The sequence below is a fragment of the Centropristis striata genome, chromosome 14 (assembly GCF_030273125.1).
Source record: "Centropristis striata isolate RG_2023a ecotype Rhode Island chromosome 14, C.striata_1.0, whole genome shotgun sequence".
NCBI classification, from domain to species: Eukaryota; Metazoa; Chordata; class Actinopteri; order Perciformes; family Serranidae; genus Centropristis; species Centropristis striata.
In genome coordinates, this window is record NC_081530.1 from 21,427,719 (window position 1) to 21,449,499 (window position 21,781).

Below are 21,781 nucleotides of genomic sequence, written 5' to 3' on the forward strand. Positions count from 1 at the left end.
ACAACAGGTTTTATTAACCAATCCTGCAGGTTGAGAGCAGAACAACACACCAAAGCCTCTTTCACATCCATTTCAACATGAAGTAAATACACCCTAAGTTCAGGTTGCTCGACTCCTGTCACCTCTTTACGCTGTCACCATTAACTACCAGCCTTTGGTCCATTTCTAATAGACTTTTTGACCTACAAAATTATTTTTTATAAATGTTTGTCATTTAAATCTGATGGCAGTGCAACACATGAAACACATGTATCCTGAATAAGAAGTCTGCTGGTCACATCATGGCTTGTAAAAGGAGTGCAGTCGGTTTAAACTTTTTCTGATTACTGATGGAGTGTCAGGTTCACTTTTTTCTTTTCACACCAACATATTGAGTTAAGTTCATCCACTGTAACGAATATAATGCAGCTTGCTTGCTTGGCTCTTGCTAGAAAAGGAAAGTAATTCATTGCTCCATCAAAAGCTTTAATAAAAAAGCATCAAAAGCACCTCAGAGACACCCTGTTCAGTCTTCAAAACTCTAACAGCTGAAGCGTTACATGCACAAGAACACATCCAAAACAAGCCTCATCAAGACTCCTGCAAAATGTTGTTATAAGAAAATATTTTTTTGTCCCCCCAGGTGAAGGCGAGTGTGCAGCTCTACACGGTAGGCTGCAGTAGCTCCTGTAGCTGACACAGAGTGTCCTTCAGGGTGAGAGCTAAAGTCTCTGCGTGCGTCTCCTCGCAGCAGTTGAAGGCAGTGATGGAGAAGTGGACGTGGTCCGCCTGTGGGTTGTAGCAAATGGCGTAACCGTCTGGAACGAGGGGCCCGAAACACATCACGCTGTCCGTGTTGGCAGGCACCTGAAGGAGCGAGAGAGAAAGAGGGATAACATGAAGTAAGGTAACAAAAGAGAGCGAGATAGACCTGAATTAATATAATGTACATACTACGACTGCAGTTGAAAACAAAATCATATATATTCCTGACTTGGATGAACATTATATCACAATATGGCATATATAATGTGTGTTTCCCGGCATTTCACAGAGAACATAAATAACTGGTAATTTTTTATTTGGCACATTCCTCAGTAATTAAGGAAAAGTAAGTTGCTGCCCTAAAAGACAATAATGTATGATTATATTACTGTATTTCACAACAAATAGCTGAAATCAAAATTCAGTGGTTCCTAAAATTGAGTGGAAATTTAAGCTAAAGTTAGTTTTTGTTCATTCTGTGTGCTCCTTGTTGACATTCATTTTTTGTTGTATTTTTCTGGATTGAGCCAACTTTGTTTTATTTTATTCTTGTTATTGTGGTAAGTGAAATGATGAATTTGATGTATTCTTATGTAAAACATGTTGTTGTTTTTTAATCTGTGTCTCTCCAGAAAACAAGCAACAACATTTCACTTATATCTTGTATTTCATTACTTATACATCATCATGAAAAATATGCATTTGGTTGAAGATTTCACTTTCCCTCCTGTCATGAGAAAATACAGCAAACCATTTATAATATAAAAGACTAAAGGAATGAAAACCTTATCAAATTGGGCCAAAATCCTTTTTAAATTAAATCATATTAAAACAGACCTAATTAGGTGTAATTGATATAAAAAAAGACATCAAATCCTGTCCTTATTTATCTTTTACTAACAATCCATTAATCTAGTATTAACTTAAAAAGTCATGTAAATGATATGTTATGATTGTAAAGGATTGTTAGATTGAATAAAGTGCGAAAAGGAAAAGTAAAGGAAGGTGTTCCAGAGTGAATCAACAGATGAATAACACATTATAAATCAGCTAGTTACACTGTGATGGCGTATTTACACAAAATGTGACTTGGGAAATTACAACAGGCCATAAAAATATTTCTCTGTGTAATGGTGCAATTTAAACTGTTGAGTCCGTCTATATTGTATTTATTGTTCCTAATTTTATATTTCTTCTTGCTTGAAATATTGTTTGTTTACTATGTATTGTTATTTTATTGATGCTTGTGTCCCCCATTTTGGGATTAATAAAGGAATATCTTATCTTAAAAACCACATGAGCTTCTGTTGTAATCAAAAGTCCAATCGGCTCAGGAGCAAACATCCTGCGTGTCTGAACTGCAGAATAAGATAAACGCGATTGCTGGAAATTCCCAAATTGCTTTTTGTTGTCAGTAAATGTGCCACTTTAAGAGAAACATCACATGATCGAGAACAACAAAAAGAAAACTGCTGATCATCTGCTGAAACTTCCCTCTATAAATTCACAGCATTATAAAAGAAACAAAAAGTAAATTCCCACTTCTTCCTGTTGTGCTACATGACTGTCAATGCCTTGTGTAAAACAAAAAAGAAACATTATATTCATAGTTCCACAGACACACACCTGTCCTGTCCGGAGTTTCCAGTGCGTGGCAAGGCCGTACGCCGTGTCCATGAAAACTTTGGGGATGCTCAGTCCGTCCTCGATGGCCTGCAGCTTCAGCCCCAGCAGGTGGTGGTCGATGCCGTGTCCGTTAAGTACCTGAACAGAGCAGAAGAAAAGAAGAGTTTAGAGACAAGTGTTTCTGAGTTATAACCAGAGGTGTGGACTCAGATCACATGACTTGGACTTGAGTCAGGAATTTGATGACTTTTGACTTGACTTGAAAAAATGTAAAGATACTTGCAACTTGACTTGGACTTAATAACTTGTGACTTGACTTGGACTTCAGCCTTTTGACTTGAAAAGACTTACTACCCAAAGATTAAAAAGTATTTCATAAAGACCGCTCTTTCTCTCTGTGTGTAAATGTGTGCGTCTCTCGCTGTGTCTGTGTGTGTGTGTCTGACGTGTCGCCACAACATCCAATCAAATTCGATCCACGTTATTTTGATCCGACCGCATCGATCCAATCAAACTGCAGGACAACCAGTGAAGAAGAACTGTCAAAAAACGGCGCCAGTTGGCAAAAATGATACCAAAGATAGTTTTGTCCGGGTATAAAAGCTACGAAGTGGTCAACAAAAAATGAACTGCAGTATGCAGAACATGCGAGTCGAAGATTACAGACGGAGAATAACTTCCAACTTCGTCCGACATTTGAAGTTGCACAAAGAACGGTAAGTTTTGAATGAACGCTAACGATAGCTTCTCTGCAAAGTAACTTTACTAGCAGCATTGCTAAATTAGTGAGAGAGAAAAAAAACACACACAGACAATATAAGATGAGACAAGACAGGACAGAAACTGCTGTTGAAGTAGTTATAGTGCAATATGCTCTTGTTATGCACTTGTCTTTTTTTTTTCAAATGTGTTTGAAGAATGTACTTGCAAAAATAAGTTTTGATAAATAAATACTTATTTTAAAAGCATCTGTGTAAATATTATTTCTCTGTTGTTAAAAGTACTCGAAAGGACTCGAAACTCAAACTGTAGGACTTGGGACTTGACTCAGGACTTGAGGGCAAAGACTTGAGACTTACTTGTGACTTGCAAAACAATGACTTGGTCCCACCTCTGATAATAACAGATGAAAGTGGACTTGTTATTCACCTGTTTAGTCAGAGCCGTGTAGGCATCGACAGCTTCTGTGAACAGCTGCAGCTTCGCTTCACGCTGAGGAATAAAGGAAATAAATGGTTAAATTTCTCTTTGTTGTTAAATCAACTGAAAGCAAACAAGCTAAAATGAATCCCTTGCTGGGTGAAATTCCCCGACGTTTCTCACCGTTACAGTCGGATCATCGAAGGCAAGAAGGAACTTAAGCGTCTGATTTGTGGGCGAGCGGATGTAAGCTGTCCTTCCGCTCCGAAACATCCTCTGAGAGGCGATATCACAGGAAGGACACACTTCGTTATGGACTCTAAGGATGAAAAACAAAAGTTAAGAGTTAAATTTATTTGTTGATCACCGATGAACGTTTCACGACAAACCACAAAGAAAAGAGAAACTTAATATCAATAAAATCAAATTGTAAAAATTTTATGCAACAATGCAACTACAATATCTATGAAAAAACATGTTTTATATTTCTCTTGTAATTCATATTTGTCTATTTATATTTTCATTCTAGCGGGCAAGCAACTGTAATTTTATGCAGTTTCACCATAAAATACTTTAGTGTTGATTCTGATATATTATTTTTAGATTTAAATCTATATCAATAACTGAGTTTATATACTATTTTTTAACATTATTTATTCTTTGTTTATTGTCTTATGAGAGAAACAAATTACCTGCTCCTAAGAAAAAATGTATTCTATTGTATCATAACTTATGTATAACATACTAATTTATTATTTCTATTTTTTTCTGTAATTGATACAAGTCTATCCATATTTTAATTCTAGTGTGGGAGCAACTGTAATATTACTCAGTTTCACTGGGAAAACCATAAAATATTTCTGGTTCTGATTCTGATATTGTATCTTTATATGTAAATATATATCAATATCTTGACTTGACATAATTTCTACTGTGATTATTGTCTTTGAGAGACACAACTTACCTGCTCCTTAGGGAAAATTAAGAAATTAAATTAATATATATATATATATATATATATATATATATATATATATATATATATATATATATATATACACACACACATATATATATATATATATATATATATATATATATAAAAACTAAAAAAGACAGTGTGAGAGTTTCTAAAGGTGGATTTCATTTCTGATACAAACCTTAAAATAAAACGGTATGTTTTAAATCTGTTAGTGATGTCACAGTGGCTGACCTGTAGTAGGCGAGCTGCAGGGCGACCTGGATGAAGGAGTTGGGACTCATGCCGTGCTGCTTGGGAAGCTCCTTACCGAACCTCTTAAAGTTGAACACGTTCACGTCGAGGTCGTTGATCAATCTGCAGGAAATTAAAATGTATTACTGAAAATATTCTAAGCTCAAGTATCATTTACCAACCTTTTCTTGAGCTTGTGTCCACACCTCAAGGAATTTATAACAGAAAGAAGAAGAATGAACCTCAATGCTCCTAATCTGCATCGTCTGTTTTTTACATGGTATTGATGATATTTTTAACACTCTTCATTTTTCAACACAATAGATTTCCAGCAATTTTACAAATATAGATAATTATACGGTAGAACTTTACTTAAACCCCCCTCTTTATAAAAGGTATAGAAACATTTAATATATCGTCTATAATACATTACAATATAACTGTAAGCAGTTAAAGGGACATTTTTAAGTGTTTATTCATGTCAACAATTATAACTTCTTTTCTCTGAAGACATATATTATATATATTCCAATATATAATATATATGGCTATATCTTACATATTAACATCTATTTAGTACTCTAAAGCAGTATGTGAGATTCCAAAGAAAGAGTTAAAGTTTAAAGACAAATACTGTTCTCCACAGGGGATGTAAAAAAAAAAAAAAGCCTTTATTCCTCATTTAGATTTTGGCATGTCAGTGATTTACTCTGAGATTATACAGCAGTGTATTGAAGGCTTGTGGGAAAGACCGGAGTCATAACAATGACATTGAAAAAGTCAAGTCAGGTCAATGACAGCTTCCTGTTTCTTCAAGGTTACAACCACAAAGAGGAGATAAACGTGTTTACACTCCTGTGGCGAGTTCAGTTCAGCTTTGTTAGAGACGAAAGCAAACATGAAGCTCAAGTTGTGCAGCGAGGCCTTTCTTCTCTTATGACGGATATTCTGCAGATAATATTAAGATATTCCCTTACTTAACCTCAAACTGCCACTGGAGACCCCAATTTAAAGACAATAAGTGTCGACTGGAGAGATTGACATACATTGTTAAAGGTAAACAGGAGGAGTTTGCTTGGATTTGGGAATCATTTATGTCATTCCTGACCAATGAAACGGATAACACTGACTGAACAACAGGTTATGAAATGATCCTGCCTTTTATTTTATTTATTTATTTATTATTTATTATTTCCATTAGTTTGATGTTTGTTGTCACTGTTCATTTTATTTGCTCACTTTCTTTGTCTGTGTGAATGAATGTATGTTCGAGGGGATATAAATGAAAATGTTTGTACATTGGACATAAAGTTTGATATGCACTTGAAACTTCAATAAAAAATATTGTAAAGAAAAAAAAAAGAGAATAACTGTCAAACTCACATATCGAGGTTCTGCTTGGCGTGCTCGATGTCCCTCTTAATCTCTCGGTCGATGTGAAAGTAAAGCTTCTTTGGCATCGCCAGCGGGATGAGCGGCGCTCTCTTTGGGTCGGGTTTCTCACTGCAGTCAAGAAAACACAAATCTTATTTACTGTATCTGGGTCAATGACGTGATCTAACCCAGTGTCAGTTGGTGTAACCAGTCATTTTCTTCCCATAAAAATGTGATTATATACAGTAAAATAAATGTGAACTAAAATGAGACGTTCACATTGCAACACTATGGTATATAACAAATTTTACATAATTTGTCAAAACTTTAGAAAAATGGTTGTGTTTATAATATGTTCTGCTCAATATTGACGAAAATGTGTAAATGTAGAAATGGTAAAAAAAAAAATAATAATTTGATGTTTTTTAAAATGAAGTAATTATATGTATAAGTCCACTAATATATATAAAAATATATAAAATACAATGTAGGTGGATGAAGTATTTAATATTTATCAATTTTTTTGTGGTTACACCATTTGACATCTTGCCAATCCTTATTTGTCACTGACCCATCTATCTGTCCAAGCAAAATGTTATTGGATGCTATTATTTACCTTAAATTCAAACATAAAAATGAACCTCCTCATTAACCGTTTATCTCACCAGTACTCGAGGATGTGATGCAGCAGTGTTGCGATGGGCGGACCCTCCGCTGTGGCGGCTTCATACAGGAGACCCCACGAGCCGTCCTCGCCGACCACAAACTGTTCAAACAAATACAGACAACAGTGAGGTAACAGCTTTATCAGTCAGCCTTATTTAACCTTTCTTATCCTTCATGTTGCTGCCGCTCACCTGCAGCGTTTTATCAAACCAGCGGTTGCCGCTGTTGGAGAACGTCCCGCCTCCGTGAAGAACCTGCGCTGCTTTACGGCTGGCATACCTGTCAATCAAAGAAGGAACAAACTAAATCAACACAAGAAGAAAAAACATATCAAGATCACTGGTAAATACATTAAATCAAGTACTTCAATACAGTTTTGACACACTTTTACTTTACTCAAGTGTTTCTATTTTATGCTACTTTAATGTACTTTTTACTCTTCTGTATTTATTTGACGGATGTAGTTTCTTTTTATATAAAATAGCATATGATATGATGCTGTACTACACTAGTAAACCACCCTGTAGTTCACAAAGTATAGAAAACTGACAAACTAAAATATTGAATTACTCCATGTATTCATTAGTTATAAAAAACATAAATAATATACAATATACAAACCTTAAGTGTATGCTATATTTACATTTTCACTACTTCGTCTTGCTGTCAGACAGCAAGATGAAGTTGCTGTTTAAGTTTATACTAGTGAAATTAAAACAACAACCAGAAAACGGGAGATGCTGTTCTTAATCAGTTAGTTTGTTTTTGTTATTGTGACATTGATGAATCCAAAATAACCCTTTAAAACACCAAAGTCACACAAAAACACACAACAAACTAACCAATCAGGGCAGAGGCAACTCCTGTGTTCTTTGAGGTCTGAACTGACATTCATTTTTTTACATGGGTAAAACACATTTAACCAGTGCCCTGGTCCTCATCAGCACTTTACTTAGCTCTGGTGACATCAACCTTATGCAACACCACTAAAAAAATCCAAACTAACACTGAAAGAAACATCTGAGTGTGCAATATTCTTTACAGTATCTCCCAACAAGCAGAAACAGCGAGGAAATTTCAAATAGAAGAAGTGACAAACTGTACGCCGTTGCTTAAGAACCAAATGTCAACAGACAACACAATGATATCTACACACACACAGACACACACACACACTCAGCAAACACAAAAATACCTGAGTGTGGACTGTGAGACAGAGGATGTAAAGAGGGTTAAAGTAGGCTGTGTGTGTGTGTGTGTGTGTGTGTGTGTGTGTGTGTGTGTGTGTGTGTGCATACTTTTCATCTGATATCCTCATGACTGGAGAATCCAGACACAAAGAGAAAAGTCCGGTCTCTATCAACCGCACTGATTCCTTGTTTAGTTTATCTGAGTCACAAAAAGAGGAAACAAGAAGACAGAAAAAAAAACAGAAAAACATACTGATTATTTAAAATGTTTGGATTAAATTAAGTGCCTTTAGTGATTTATACAATCTTTACTACATTTGTTAACTTGGAAGTTTCGTTCTGGTTTGAAGCCATATAGAAAATAGTATCTGCTTACATGTTAACAACAATGAAGCACATTTCATGGCGTCCTTTCTCAAGCATATTTTCCTGTTATTTGATTATAATAGCGTAATGAAATATGGGGTCCAAGTAATTTTCTTATATACTTCTATAAAATCAAACTTCTTTTTGCATCCAGTTGAATGCCACAAAAGAAAGAAAGAAAGAAAGAAAGAAAGAAAGAAAGAAAGAAAGAAAGAAAGAAAGAAAGAAAGAAAATTTATTTTCAGTTAGACTTCTATACAATCAAACTTCTTTTTGCATCCAGTTGAATTGGCACAAAAAAAAGAAAGAAGGAAAGAAAGACAGACAGAAAAAAAGAAAAGAGAGAAAGGTAATTTTCTCATATACTTCTATACAATCAAACTTCTTTTTTCATCCAGTTGAATGCCACAAAGAAGAAAGAAAGAAATAAAGAAAGAAAGGTAATTTTCTCATAGACTTCTATACAATCAATCTTCTTTTTGCATCCAGTTGAATTGGCAGAAAGAAAGAAAGAAAGAAAGAAAGGTAATTTTCTCATAGACTTCTATACAATCACATTCCTTTTTACTTCCAGTGGAGTCACCTCCTGCTGGCTATTAGAAAAATGCATGTTTAAGGCTCTTCAGCATTGACTTCACTGTTTAGAGGTTGGTGCTTGATTAAAGTGAGGCAAGCTTACAAGGTATCTAGCTAGTGTGGTAGTGTGTTTGGATATACAGTAAATGTCTCATACACCTGGTATTTATATATTTATATACATGTCTTCCTGTGCAGTACCTCTCAGCAGACGGTTGTAGGCCTGTCCCCAGGTGTGGCGGTGCTCGCTGGTCAGGATCCCCATCGGCTCTTTGTCCGTCTTCCAGGACTGAGACCTGATCCGCAGCAGCTGGCTGTGGATCTGACTCTCCGTCATCCGAGAGCCGTCGCTGTTGTAAACCTCCAGCTGGAAGAACTGCAGGGAAAACAGGAGGCCATCTTTGTTTTACGTCTGTTTAGATGATTGATGGGAGACGTGAATAGTGGTGGTGTTTGGAGCTTATGTGCTTTTCAGAGATACAGAGCGTCTCAGGGTTGGTTCACAGTTTGCATTCTTGTAGTGATTTATTAAATCTCTGGGGCTTCTCTCTCTCATAATAACCACAACATGTTCACTACTGCTGCTAACACAAACTACACTTAAAGCTCCAATAATCAGGCTTTTAATCAATTAGGTGTTCAACAGAAAATTCATTGGAGGTTTTATTGATAATCAATTAAGTTTTCAAGTCAGGTTTTAAGCAAAAGAGACAAAAAAAGCACTGGTTCTGACCTCTCAAATATGAATATTTTATAATAATAATATTTTATATTTACAAATTTTATATTTTTGGACAAAACAAGCTAATTTAAGCTATCTATTTGCACCGGGACTTTTTTTTTTTCTTTTACTATTTTCTGGTATTTTATACACTACATCAATTATTTGTAAAAAAAATTATCTTTGGTTCGATTTATTGAAAAACAATTGTTAGTTAAGATTAGCCTGGCTAACACCAGACCAAATCTCATTGGAGATTAGGTCTGGGCACCTGCTGTTTATTTCTCCGTAGAGGAGGTGTGGTTTACGATCCTCCAGAGCCGTTTATTGGACGCTTACAATGTCTATCAAAGCGTCTGTAGGTAGCTCTTAGCCAATCAGATCAGTTATACCAGATGACGTAGTAGAGCAACAGAGATGGATGTTTGTTGTGTGTGTGTCTGTGAGAGAGTGTTGCTTGCTGCTTTGCTTCTCCAGTTCTCGCTTTCTGCAAGATTATTTATTTTCACGCTTTATTCCCCCTCATGTCATTCTGCCACACACATCCACTGATTTTATGGGCAATAAACAAGCTGCTGCGGGCCTCTCGGCGGCCCCGCTGTCCGCGGTAGCGGGGCTATTAGCCGCTAGCGACGCTAATAGCTATTAGCCGCGAGTGGCGCTAATAGCCGCTAGCGACGCTAATAGCCCCGCTACCATAACGCCGGTGATCTCAGCGGAGCCGCCGAGAGACCTTTCGCCTTTCAACTTTCGCTCTAAACTATTTAAAACAACATCTGCAGCTTTAGAGAGTTTCGCGTCTGCAGCAGCCATGTTGGATCCGGAAAGCTTCCAAGTGCCGAGTAGTACGCGTCATCGTCTCACCGTCCCTCCCCGCTCTGTGATTGGATCCCTAAAACAGGGCTACGAAACTGGCTTAGTTGCCAGACCGCCTGGAGGTTCGAAATTAAATTTGAGCGCGCAAGGCAGTCTGGGTATACCCAGGCTAAGTTAAGATAAGATTAAAAGAGTAAAAAAACTGTTATACTGTTATTGAGTGAAAATAAAAAAGGAACAAGACAAAAATACAAAAGAAGAAGTAAAGTGAAAAATATATATTTTTTAAGTAAAATAAAATTAAGAAAAATAAAATAGAAATTTACATTTCATACACATTTTACTATAACAGATATGTCCATGTGGAATAATTGGTTAATCAGCACAAAATCAATTATTTAATTAATCTGTCATTAACTTTACTAAACACTTTTGTGATTTCAGATTTTCCAATGTAAATATTTGTTGTTGTCTCTATTTTTGACCAAACATTGATCAAGAAAGTTTAGATAATTTATTAAAATAATACTTTGTTATAGTTTACTTAAGTTAAGCCTTTAATTTTGATGGTAAATATGATGCATGGGCCTCATAATATCACCATTTGAATACGACCATGTTTACAGAAACATCATAAAAGTGTTTCATCATGACTTTCAGGTGAAATACTCCTGAAATGAGCACGGAACAGTTTCCTCACTTTATCTGATGTAATGATAAGAGGAGGTGAAACAAAGGTGAAGAGTACATATAAGTTTATAAGATAAAAAGATCAGATTTGTTTTGATTTTTTTCTCTGACCTGCTGCCAAAAATATCAGAGCTTCTTGTGCATCATGTGACTTCTGTTCTGAAGGCTTGGTGCATTTTTTAATTAGTAAGAAGGTGTGTCTGCGCTCAAGACTCAACATGCCTGTAATGTTGTTTAACTTGCAACCCTGAGAGAACGATGCATCAACAAGGAAACCCGACAGCGTCATCTGTTGTCTGCTGTCTCACCTGGTAGTTCCTGACGACCGTGATGTGAGTCGGCGAGCGGCGGGAGCGTCCGTAATGGACGATGCTGTCGTGTTTGGGGCCGGGGATCCTGCAGGAGGAGAAGAGGAGCGGGTAGAGCTCCATGCACAGAGGCTTCTCCCGCATGTACTCCACCGGCAGCTGCCCGCTGACAGACAGAAGCAGACAGATGTGTCGTGTTAATGTTTAATAACTAATTAGCTTATTACAGCTAGAACTAGAGCTGTCACATAGAAGTATAGGAGTTAAAAAACAAGTTTCATACACTTTTTGAGTGCTCAAATTCAAGCACTTTTCAAGGACTTTCATGGTCCATTTTCAAGCTTTTCCAGGACCTTTCAACGGTCCCATGTTATATATGAGTACTTACATGCTAAAAGGGGTAATTTCACTCAACAATGCCGACAGCAATGGTTTTACACTTTTAACAACCAAAAGTACAGTTTGCTAATCGCAATATTCAATTTTTTTTTCATTGAACATGTGATTATCTATAGTCAGATTGCACGAGAAATACAGTAAGGATTTCAAGCATTTTCAAGCACTTTATCCAAAATCCAAGCACTTTTCAAACCTTGAAAATACAACATTAAAATTAAAGCATTTTCAAGGATTTCAAGCACCCGTACGTACCCTGAAAAAAGCAGTATTTTTTTCTCTGAAATGTTCCAATGGATGGAAAATGAAAATGAAAACACTTGATTAAAATGACGCTTTTATTGATGTTTTATGACATTTAGTGTGTTTTACTCTCTGCTTTTCATTATGTGTTTGATTTTTGGCCTTTGGTCCGTCTTATTCTCTTGCTATGTCAATAAAGTTTATCATTATTATTATTATTATTTCTAGAGTAAAAGGACTTTGTTAGTTTCCACTGCTGGAAACAAATCTGACCAAAGGCTGGATGTTTTTGTTCTTGTAGATCATTATATCAGATAATTATTACTTTTAGTTGTTGGAGGTAGAGCAAATTAATCTACTTTTTATACTGTTGGGCAGCAGTTATATCCTTCTGTGCTCTTTCAAAGCCACCAGACAGTTCAATGCTGGTTCACTGCTAGCCCAGTCAATTAGTTTGCTAGTGTTTTTTCATGTGACTTTGGTGTTTTAAAGTAGTTTGACAAAACTACAAGTAACTAGTAACAAAACTATCCAACTAACTGATTGATGGGGGCAGCTAGAAACCCACAGCTCCCATATATATATATATATTTAACTTATTCTGATATTGTGCAGGGCTCTGCGGCTCTTCTGTGTGGAGTTTGCATGTTCTCCCCATGTCAGCGTGGGTTCTCACCGGGTACTCCGGCTTCCTCCCACAGTCCAAAAACATGCACTTAGGTCTAATTGGTGACTCTAAAATGCCCGTAGGAGTGAATGAGAGCGTGATTGTCCATCTGTATGTGTCTGCCCTGTGATAGTCTGGTGACCTGTCCCGGGTATACCCGCCTCTCACCCAATGTCAGCTGGGATCGGCTCCAGGCCCCCGCGACCCGAGTACAGATAAGTGGTTAAGGATAATGAATGAATGACATCATGCAAGGTAAAATTACTGTTTTTATCAATGGAGTCTGGTGGCTCTGAAGAGCTCATATGGTTATAAAAGCTTCAGTTCCACATCTTTAATGGTGGTGTGACAGCGTGGTAAAGTGGTAAAAATATTCTTAATATAGAGTAGACTTAAACTGATACAGGTATTTTAGGTGGTTTTAATACATTTTGGATAATGCTGTCTGTGCATGTGGAGAGACACAGACATAAATCCTTCAGTTTTGCCTAATTAGTGTCCAGGAGCGTGGGATCTGTACTGTAACACACTTCCAGATTACAAAACCATAATAAATATCCTGATGTGGTGAACTAAACAGACGTAAACAAAGACTTTTACAGCTTGTATTTCAGCAAGAGTACGGAGGAGAGGAGGACACACAGCAGCAGAGACGTTTCAGTCGTGAGCTGCTGGCTTTGCAGATACTGTTACAGAACTCCAGATTGATGCCAGCTGGGTGAGAGGATCAAAAAGGAAATAGAAACTAGAGAAAGTAACTGCAACACAAAAGGTTAAAAGCCTCTACAGAGGATTGCTTTAGCACTTGAGAAAAGATATACAGCAGCTTAGAACTGAAGATAATTATGAGCAGCTGGGTAATTTGTTTGTAAAAGAAATTACTGTACACACTGAACTGTCTGAGCTTTAAATACTCAATGTATTGCAATTTTAACTCCATTATTTCTATCTGGCAGGATTATACAAAGTACAATGTGCAGTGAAATTCTTTTTATGCCAGCTCCAGTAAGTAAATATTATTGTAGAGAAATTAAATTCAAAGTAAAATTATTTTTGAAATCTAAAAAGTTTATAAAAGATAAATTTATACATAATAAATAATATAATATGCAATTAAATGTATTATAATATAATAAAATAAAAATCTTCAAAAGATATAAAATGCATTAGAAAAACTTCAACCTGTTTCTAAAAACAAGCTAACAAAACAAAACTAGGCCTAATTTGGACAGGAATGCCTTTATAACTTTATTAAGTTTTGCAGCTCAACACAATATAAAGTAGTGCTTTTTATAACTTTTATAAAAGTGAGTAATTAAGTGATCTTGGTAAAATATATGAAAAGCTAATTTGCAAAAACACATCTCTCGTTTTCTTCCTTTTTTTCTCTCTGAATATTTCTGCTGTTGAAACATTTAACCTTTAAAACATGGAAAGGATCAACAGGTTTATTAATGTGTGTCAGTCAAACTTACGTGCTGACTTTGGCCTTGAAGTCCAGAACTGCTGCGATCAGTTTGGATGCGAACCTGAGTGGAGACAAACATTTACCACAGCTGATTATGTGCTCGCTTTTTATGGAACATGCACAGGTGGAAACTAATTGTTACATATTCAGTCACATCTGCTAAAGCAGTCAGATCATCCACAGAGCAGATTTCCTGTCTGTCAGGTGAAAGAGATGCATCATCACAGTGGATATTCCCAAGAATCTCAGATAAAACAACCACATTCATTAATGTCCCTTTGATTTACTTAAAGACTGTAGCAGTTCCTCAGGTCACAGAGGAGCAGATCACCAGGCTACAGCATCAACAACATGATATATATATTTACACAATAAACAGGTGTGTGACTCTAGATCATGTTTCAGGCCAACAACCTGATAGAGCGCTGCTCTGCCTGCTGTGTGTTTAACTTCATGTTTAGTTAACTAACAGTTATGGGACTTTATTAACTAATCAATATATAAGGAGACAACTCTACTACTACAACTGAATGCTTATTAAAGAATAAAGAACCAGATTTATACTAGTTTTGGGGATATTTTGCTAAACATTTTCAGATATTTTCAACCAAGTAACATCTTATGCTGTTAGTTTAAAAAACATGCACAAAACACAAATAATCAACTTAATTTGCCTCAGTTGATCGACAAAAACAACAAACTACAACCCTGATTCATGAGACATTGTGATGTTGTATAAAATGTAAATAAAAACTGAATGCATCAACAAAGGTTTAATGGTTTAGCCATTAAATAATGAAATGAAATTAATCTTATCTTTGTAGCCTGTAGGTTTTTGCAAATTACTGCATTATGATTTTATTTATTAGTTTGTTTTTCACAGCAATCCAACTTTGTTTATGGTTTTACTTGACTAATCAACAAAGTATCATTTCAGCCCTGAAGTAAGCATGTTTACGAGGTGTGAGCGACAGAATTAAAGCAGCTACTAGTGTCCACTTTGCTGCATCAGTGGTGCTGTAGTGTGTATATTCATGTTGACTCACACTAACTGGCTCCTCCAGTCGTTATAATCTCTCCTGGGCAGAGAGATGGCCGGGTTCGAGTGCACAGGCAGCGGCTGTCTGCTCTCCAGGTACGCCCACTGAGCCCACCAGGGTGCGATCTGCAGCGGAGAGAACACACACAGACACACACGTTCAATACCTGCTGTTTATATCAATATATATGCAACATATGGTCTTAAAGACAACAGGTCTGTGTCTTCCAAATGTCATTTTATCTGTCTTTTGTTTGTTATTATCCTGTTTGTTTGACATGTTGCAAGCCACTTGTTTTGAAAAGGACTATAGAAGTAAATCTTACTTATATTCAATGTTATAATTAATTGAATTAACAATTAACATTAATTGTGTTAAAATAATTACACAAAAAGGCATTAACATCAATAATGTACAGTATGCTTTTAAATTGCAGTTGTGACATTTTGCACTAATTAAAATGACAAATGATGGATTGTGCAGCCTTTCTTGTGCACATAGTTTCTGTTGTGAATTATGATTTTCTTTTGAAGCCTCTTTTCTTCAATATAACAACTTAAAATATACCTATTATAGGTCATTTTCAGTCATTTGGAGTCAGATTTTACCTTTATACAAGAGCTGACGAGCTGGTGGTGTTTAATTATTAACACCAGTGCTTTGGACTGATATATTTACATATTTGATTGCCTCAAACAAACCACAGCACATATCCACATCTAACATCTGTCAACTTTCCCACACTGACACACACACACACACACACACACACACAAACACACACGGACCCAGTTCTTGGTATTCCTGGCTCTCTTCTCCAGCCCCTCCTGCAGCCGTGCACCAAGGCCACCCGCCCGGCCGAACTCCTGCACCATCCTGCGGGTGTGGCTGAGCTCCTCAGGGGGCAGCAGGGGCTCCAGGCTCCTCAGGTAGCTCTGCAGGGTCTGGATCAGAGGAGGCACCGGTTGGGGGGGCACAGAGGAGGAGGAGAAATACAGCTCCTGCCTCAGAGAAACCTGGAAGCAGAGGGGGGGGGTTTAAGGATTTCTGCAGAAGTGAATGACATATATTCAGTTACAGCATTGAAAACTCAATCCCAGCTCAGTTACAGTAACTCTGCACGTCAGCACAGTGCAATGACTTCCATGAAAGTTTGACAAAGTGCCAATAATAGCAAGGCAGGACTAGGGCGTATCAGAAGAGGAAGTGTGCAAGTTATGGTTGTGGAAACATGCTCAGCTGCTTTGTTATTCGTTTAAACACTCACGCTGCTTACTAAAGATACTCTATAAAAGGATATAAAACAAAAATGTCAACAATATGGCGCTATAGTCAGCCCTAAAAACAGTCAACAACTCACCCGGGACAGCCATGCTCTGCAGGTTCCTGGTTGAATTTTCCTCATAATCATGCTTCCTTAAATCAGAAATCCACTCTGTGGTGCATGTGTGTTACACAAAGCAGCTTTGGATTTATACTCGGACTATTTATTTGTACACAAGCTGCACAAACAGATCGTCAAAGTGCAGGAGCAGAGGTCCCTCCTACTACTTCTTCTTCATGGTCGATGTGGATTAAAGTCCTTGTCGCTTGATGGATCCTAGTTTGAAAACATCGTTGCATGTGGAAAAAGTCAATCCCTCCGTGTTTTGTTCCTTCAAACTGCGAGCGTGCCAAGATTCACGTACAGACCTCAACTGACGCTGCAAGCCTGCACACGTGCTGACGTAAAAACGTTTCAGTAAACAGCTACGTCACTGAGCCCCGAAACGACACATGCAGTGCCGCATCTCGCCACAGGATGTCGCTGTTATACAGAATAATGGATGGTTAAAGTTGTAAACAAATAAACTGTTCTCAAACCTTTTGGCTTGTCAACCCTTTTTTCCTGTTCACCTTTAAGTAACCTTTAAGTTAAAGTACTAATACCAAACTGTAGAAATACAAGTAGAAGTCCTGCATTTAATATAAAACCTAAGTGAAAGTCTCAGGAACATGTACTTAAAGTATTAAAAATAAATGTACTACAGGAGAAACATATCCCCTGTGAATGTTATTTAAGGGGAAGCCAATGTCAAAATTTGGTTACGATTTTCTAGCTGAAATATTAATCGTATTACTAAATCTAACTTTAAATGTTAAATCTAACTCCAAATTAGGTAAATGTGAGGAAAATAAGGTACATTTTTATATACCAGCTAGAATTTGACAAGAGTTGTAGGTGTTAAATTATTTCAGGTTTCCATCCAAACACAAATTCTATTTTTTGGTAATTTTATATTTCATAAATCTAGAATAATTTTACCATAATCATAGTATTTATTTATAATTGAACTCAAACCGTGCCGTTCAGTCCTAGTACTAGAAAAAAAATATATGAAGCATAATTTATATCAAAAAGCTAAGAAACACTTCTATTTTTGTACATTTTACTATTAGCAAACACAAGAAGAGACAAAACTGTTTTCAAAGTATTTATTAGATTTTTTCTCTTGAAGCCAGCTTCTTCAACCATCATAGAAAAAGAATTATTTGCACAGAATTTGCATTTTCTTCCACCAATTAAAATATCCATTTACAAACAAGAAACACTGTATATGTTGTATTATAAACGTAGTACAGCCAAAAGTCAGATAGCAGCTGTAATATGATGAAGTTAATCTGTTAATTGTCTATTTTTTCAGCTCAACACAACTTCCTCTCAGGGACTTTCACTCACACAGATCTCTCCAAAAAAAATAACAAAATAATATATATATATATATATATATATATATATATATATATATATATATATATATATATATATCCATATACAAACTGTTACCAGAGTTGTCATTGTTAACAGTAGGCTCAATTAAACCCCATTAAAGACCTCTACACATTGCACCACCCCTGTGCCTGCAACATTCGACCACCACTGAGAGGAGGTTTTTTTTACCAAAAAAAGGCTTCAGACAAGAAAAATCAAATATCTAAATATATATATAAACTGATCTTCATATCATCTGTATGGGCAAATCCAGCAGGCACATGAAACCAGATGATATAAACATCACTCTTCTGTGCTGAGGCAGACTTAAATATAGAAAGTAATTCACATAAAAGAAACTATCAAATATATTAACTAAAAAATAAAATCTTATCATTGTATTGCATAGAGAAGTGATCCTTCAACGCCCAACAACCTGAGGGGCTTTTATCATATGTACCAGACTTATACATTCACATTTGTCTCTCAGTTTACCAGAAAATAAAACCAGGTAAAATATTTTCCCCAGGCAGTAAACACAATTATGTGTATTCTTTAACTGCATAATGAAGGTTCATTTCTTCCACACAACTCATTCATTTTGATGCTATATACAACAAAACACAACAAAGGATTACAAACACTCACTTTAACACTCAATTCAAAACAAAACTGAAAAAAAATGTATTGTTCAACAAAAAAGTTGGTGATCTCGTCACATGGGCAATTTTGGCGAAGGCTTCTACCGAGGGCAAGACTCATCTGGAAGACAGAGAGACGGAGATGGAAGGTGAATAATAAACTGTTTATATTCTACTTTATTTTTTTGGAGCTTTCCATTCACCAAAAGGGACATTTATGGCTTTGTGGTGACCATAAATCCAACCATTCCATTCCATTCGCTCTCTAATAACATACTTTTTTAAAAACTTATTTTACATTTTTCATTGCTGCATTTAAAACCAGTGTTGTGTTGAGATGTCTTTATTTTTTTCTCATTACTGAGCTTGCCCACACTGATAACATTCGCGAAAACTCTGAAAACTGGTCAGTTTGTTTATTAAAGGCTGGTGTTAATCCTGATGTTTCTTATAGTCAATAAATCCCATGAAAAGACCACCACAAAGGTACTTGTACATGTAATAATCATTTATACTGCTAATCATTGAAACAGATTGTAACATGTAGAGACTGTATCTCACATCGGACACATCTGCAATGCTGCACTTTTCAGTGTTTTCACGGTCATTTCGAATAAGATCCACTAGCGTAGGTATAATTGATTTATGCATATTTAACAATCTACGTGTGACATTTAGTTTGTGTACATGGAGATTTACATGTCTAATTACAATACGAAAGTAACTCTGTAAGAATACTTGGGCGACACTCAGGCGACGATCTTAAAAGTACATCTGTGTTTTTACTGTACTGTATTTTATTGCGAAAGACAGAAGTACAGTACAGGTGTGTTGATAGCGATGGTTGATAACGGTGATATTTATTTGGCGTTAGCGTCCTTTTGCCAACTCTGGTAAACCCAAGGCTAACGTACATGGTTAAAACGATATACAGTCTGAAAGATAATAAGTTAGACTCCAATTTCACACCACTTAATTAATTGGAAACATAACATGATCATTTATATTAGTAGTTAGTGTGAAATGTTGATAGAATATTAGCCAAAAGCAGTCCAATGTGGGATACAATTAAACTAACTTAAAAACTGAGTCCTTCCCCAACATTTCCAGCTGCCTGGACTGAGTCCTACATAAAGCACATTTGACAGCTCCCCTACAGTGTGTAACACTAGTTAACCTTTGCAAATCTTTTGCATCAAATTAAGATCCCTTTCATAAATGTTTTTATGCCATTGACTAACAGCAAACTCTGTTGACCAAACATCCTTTATGACGTGCTAACATTAAAGGGTTAAAGACCAAGACCAACTCATTGACATTGAGAGAAATTAAATAAACGCGACTCGGCCCCGGTTAGGAAGAGGAAAATGGATGGATGGTGTATCATTCGTTTATTGGATTTGTTTAACTGCAATGTGATTGATAAGGGCGAGCTAGCATGCTAACGTTACTATTACTATTATTATTATTATTATTATTATTATTATTATTATTATTATTATTATTAATAAGGAGCCATTACCTAGGGGCAGAGACATATACAGATATTAAAAGTGAGGTAATGACGTGGCTCCAGAGCCTGTGGAAAGCAAACAAGTTAAGAGCTGGTTCGCTAGTTGAACCAACTGCGAACCAGCAACATCACCGGCTCCAAACTGGGCCTGAAACTGCTTTGGTCGAACTGGGGGAAGGGCTTTGAGGGAATAAAGAGCCCCAGAGTCTAAACTAGAGGGAGCTGCAACTTTTATTTAACCTCCTCTGTTAGAGTATGAACTCTTCAACAAAAGAAGTAATGGTTTTAAGACAGCTAATGCTGTGAGTCAGCATCTGATAAATCAACTGTGAAGTTATAGTTGTGTTAGCAGCCAAGCTAACAAAGTCGAAAAGTGACATTTAGTTTAAAATTATTTTTTTCCCATCCAATTTTTATGTCACTTTAGCGTTAGCAACCGAGCTAACAAACATTTAGCCTACTGTCGGTTAGCACTGTCAATTGGAAGTATTGTCTATATAGGCCTCGGTTATGCTTTATTCCAAGTTTAATTAAACCTTCTCTTTGTAAAGTGCTCCTCAAAAGAGGAATAGTTTGTGGTCAGTTTTAGAGCAGGAGTAAATAGTTGAATAAACTGTGAACTTGACTTGCTAAGAGACATTTAGCTGGCTGTCGGTTAGCACTGTCAGTTAGCAAGCTCGCTAGAGAGGTTTTTCTTTTGTTTTTCCATCTTAAAAAGCAAAACTATTTACTGAATGTAATAATGGCCTGTCCTGTTTTTTTCAAATGCCAGGGGGAATACAGAGGCCAATTCATTAATCCTAATCATTTAAATCTTTAAAAAATGATCAAAAATATATTGTTTATTGTGGAAAAGGCTCCATAATTTACTAAACCCACTGAGCATGGTGGTTTTTAGCTAACATTATGTTACGTCTAATAGGAAAACAGCAGTGTATTTGCTGGGATACAATTTTAAGCTGCAAATGAATATACATTTTTTGTGGTAGTTGTGGAGTGTTTATGACATGTAGGATTAATTTAGAAAAAAGTGCCCAGGTTCTTCATGGGCATGTCACCTAGTACAGGCTAATTTATGGGTTAATATAGAGCTTTATGGTGCTTGATGTTGGTCTTTTCTTGGGGTTTATCGACAATTATACAGTGAAATACTGCCAGACATGTAATTCAAGTACAGTTAGTGAAAATAAAGGAAAATAAACACCAAGTTAGCCTGATGAAAGTCCAAACTAATGGAGAGTTTCACAGTGACACATTATGAATGGCAAACAATCAGAACCCATGACCTTACTCATTACACGCTGTGCTTTTTGAGAAGGGGGTGACACTGACCCACTCTTAGACCCCCTCCCGATGTAATCCCCTTGTTTCTTGCTGTTTTGGACATGGTCGATCCTCCTTCTACTTCAGTCGCCTCGTCCTCCTGCGACTCCTCGCTCGACCGCCTCTCAGTCCTCCACAGGTCGTGAGGGAAAGGTGTACACGCCAGCATGGAGGTCTCTGACGGGTACTCACACACCTGCTCCAGCTGGTCCTCGTCGAAACACACCTTTCCCTGAAGACATGAGGAAAGAGAAGATTATTTTACTTTTAAATCCAGAGAAACTAAATTAAAATCCTCCTGCCTAAAC

General features: G+C 36.5%; 1 protein-coding gene across 1 annotated transcript; it reads right to left on the bottom strand.

Annotated features, from left to right (window-relative positions):
- On the bottom strand, nt 1–16,941 carry cratb (carnitine O-acetyltransferase b). Its single transcript, XM_059350838.1, has 15 exons — nt 16,605–16,941; nt 16,033–16,260; nt 15,251–15,369; nt 14,212–14,265; nt 11,431–11,596; nt 9,097–9,271; nt 8,062–8,152; nt 6,955–7,042; nt 6,763–6,863; nt 6,107–6,226; nt 4,724–4,846; nt 3,694–3,829; nt 3,520–3,582; nt 2,371–2,508; nt 1–846 (listed from the first exon to the last, which is right to left on the bottom strand). The coding sequence occupies exons 1-15, from the start codon at nt 16,653–16,655 to the stop codon at nt 643–645; spliced, it is 1,857 nt and encodes a 618-aa protein (XP_059206821.1). The 5' UTR covers nt 16,656–16,941; the 3' UTR covers nt 1–642.
- Between the last annotated feature and the right edge of the window lie 4,840 nt (nt 16,942–21,781).

Coding starts and splice junctions, on each gene's coding strand:
- cratb (XM_059350838.1), bottom strand. CDS start 16,655: ATGATTATGAGGAAAATTCAACCAGGAACCTGCAGAGCATGGCTGTCC. Junction 16,261..16,604: donor GCAGAGCATGGCTGTCCCGG/GTGAGTTGTTGA, acceptor CTCTGCTTCCAG/GTTTCTCTGAGGCAGGAGCT. Junction 6,227..6,762: donor CATCACATCCTCGAGTACTG/GTGAGATAAACG, acceptor TCTTGACTGCAG/TGAGAAACCCGACCCAAAGA.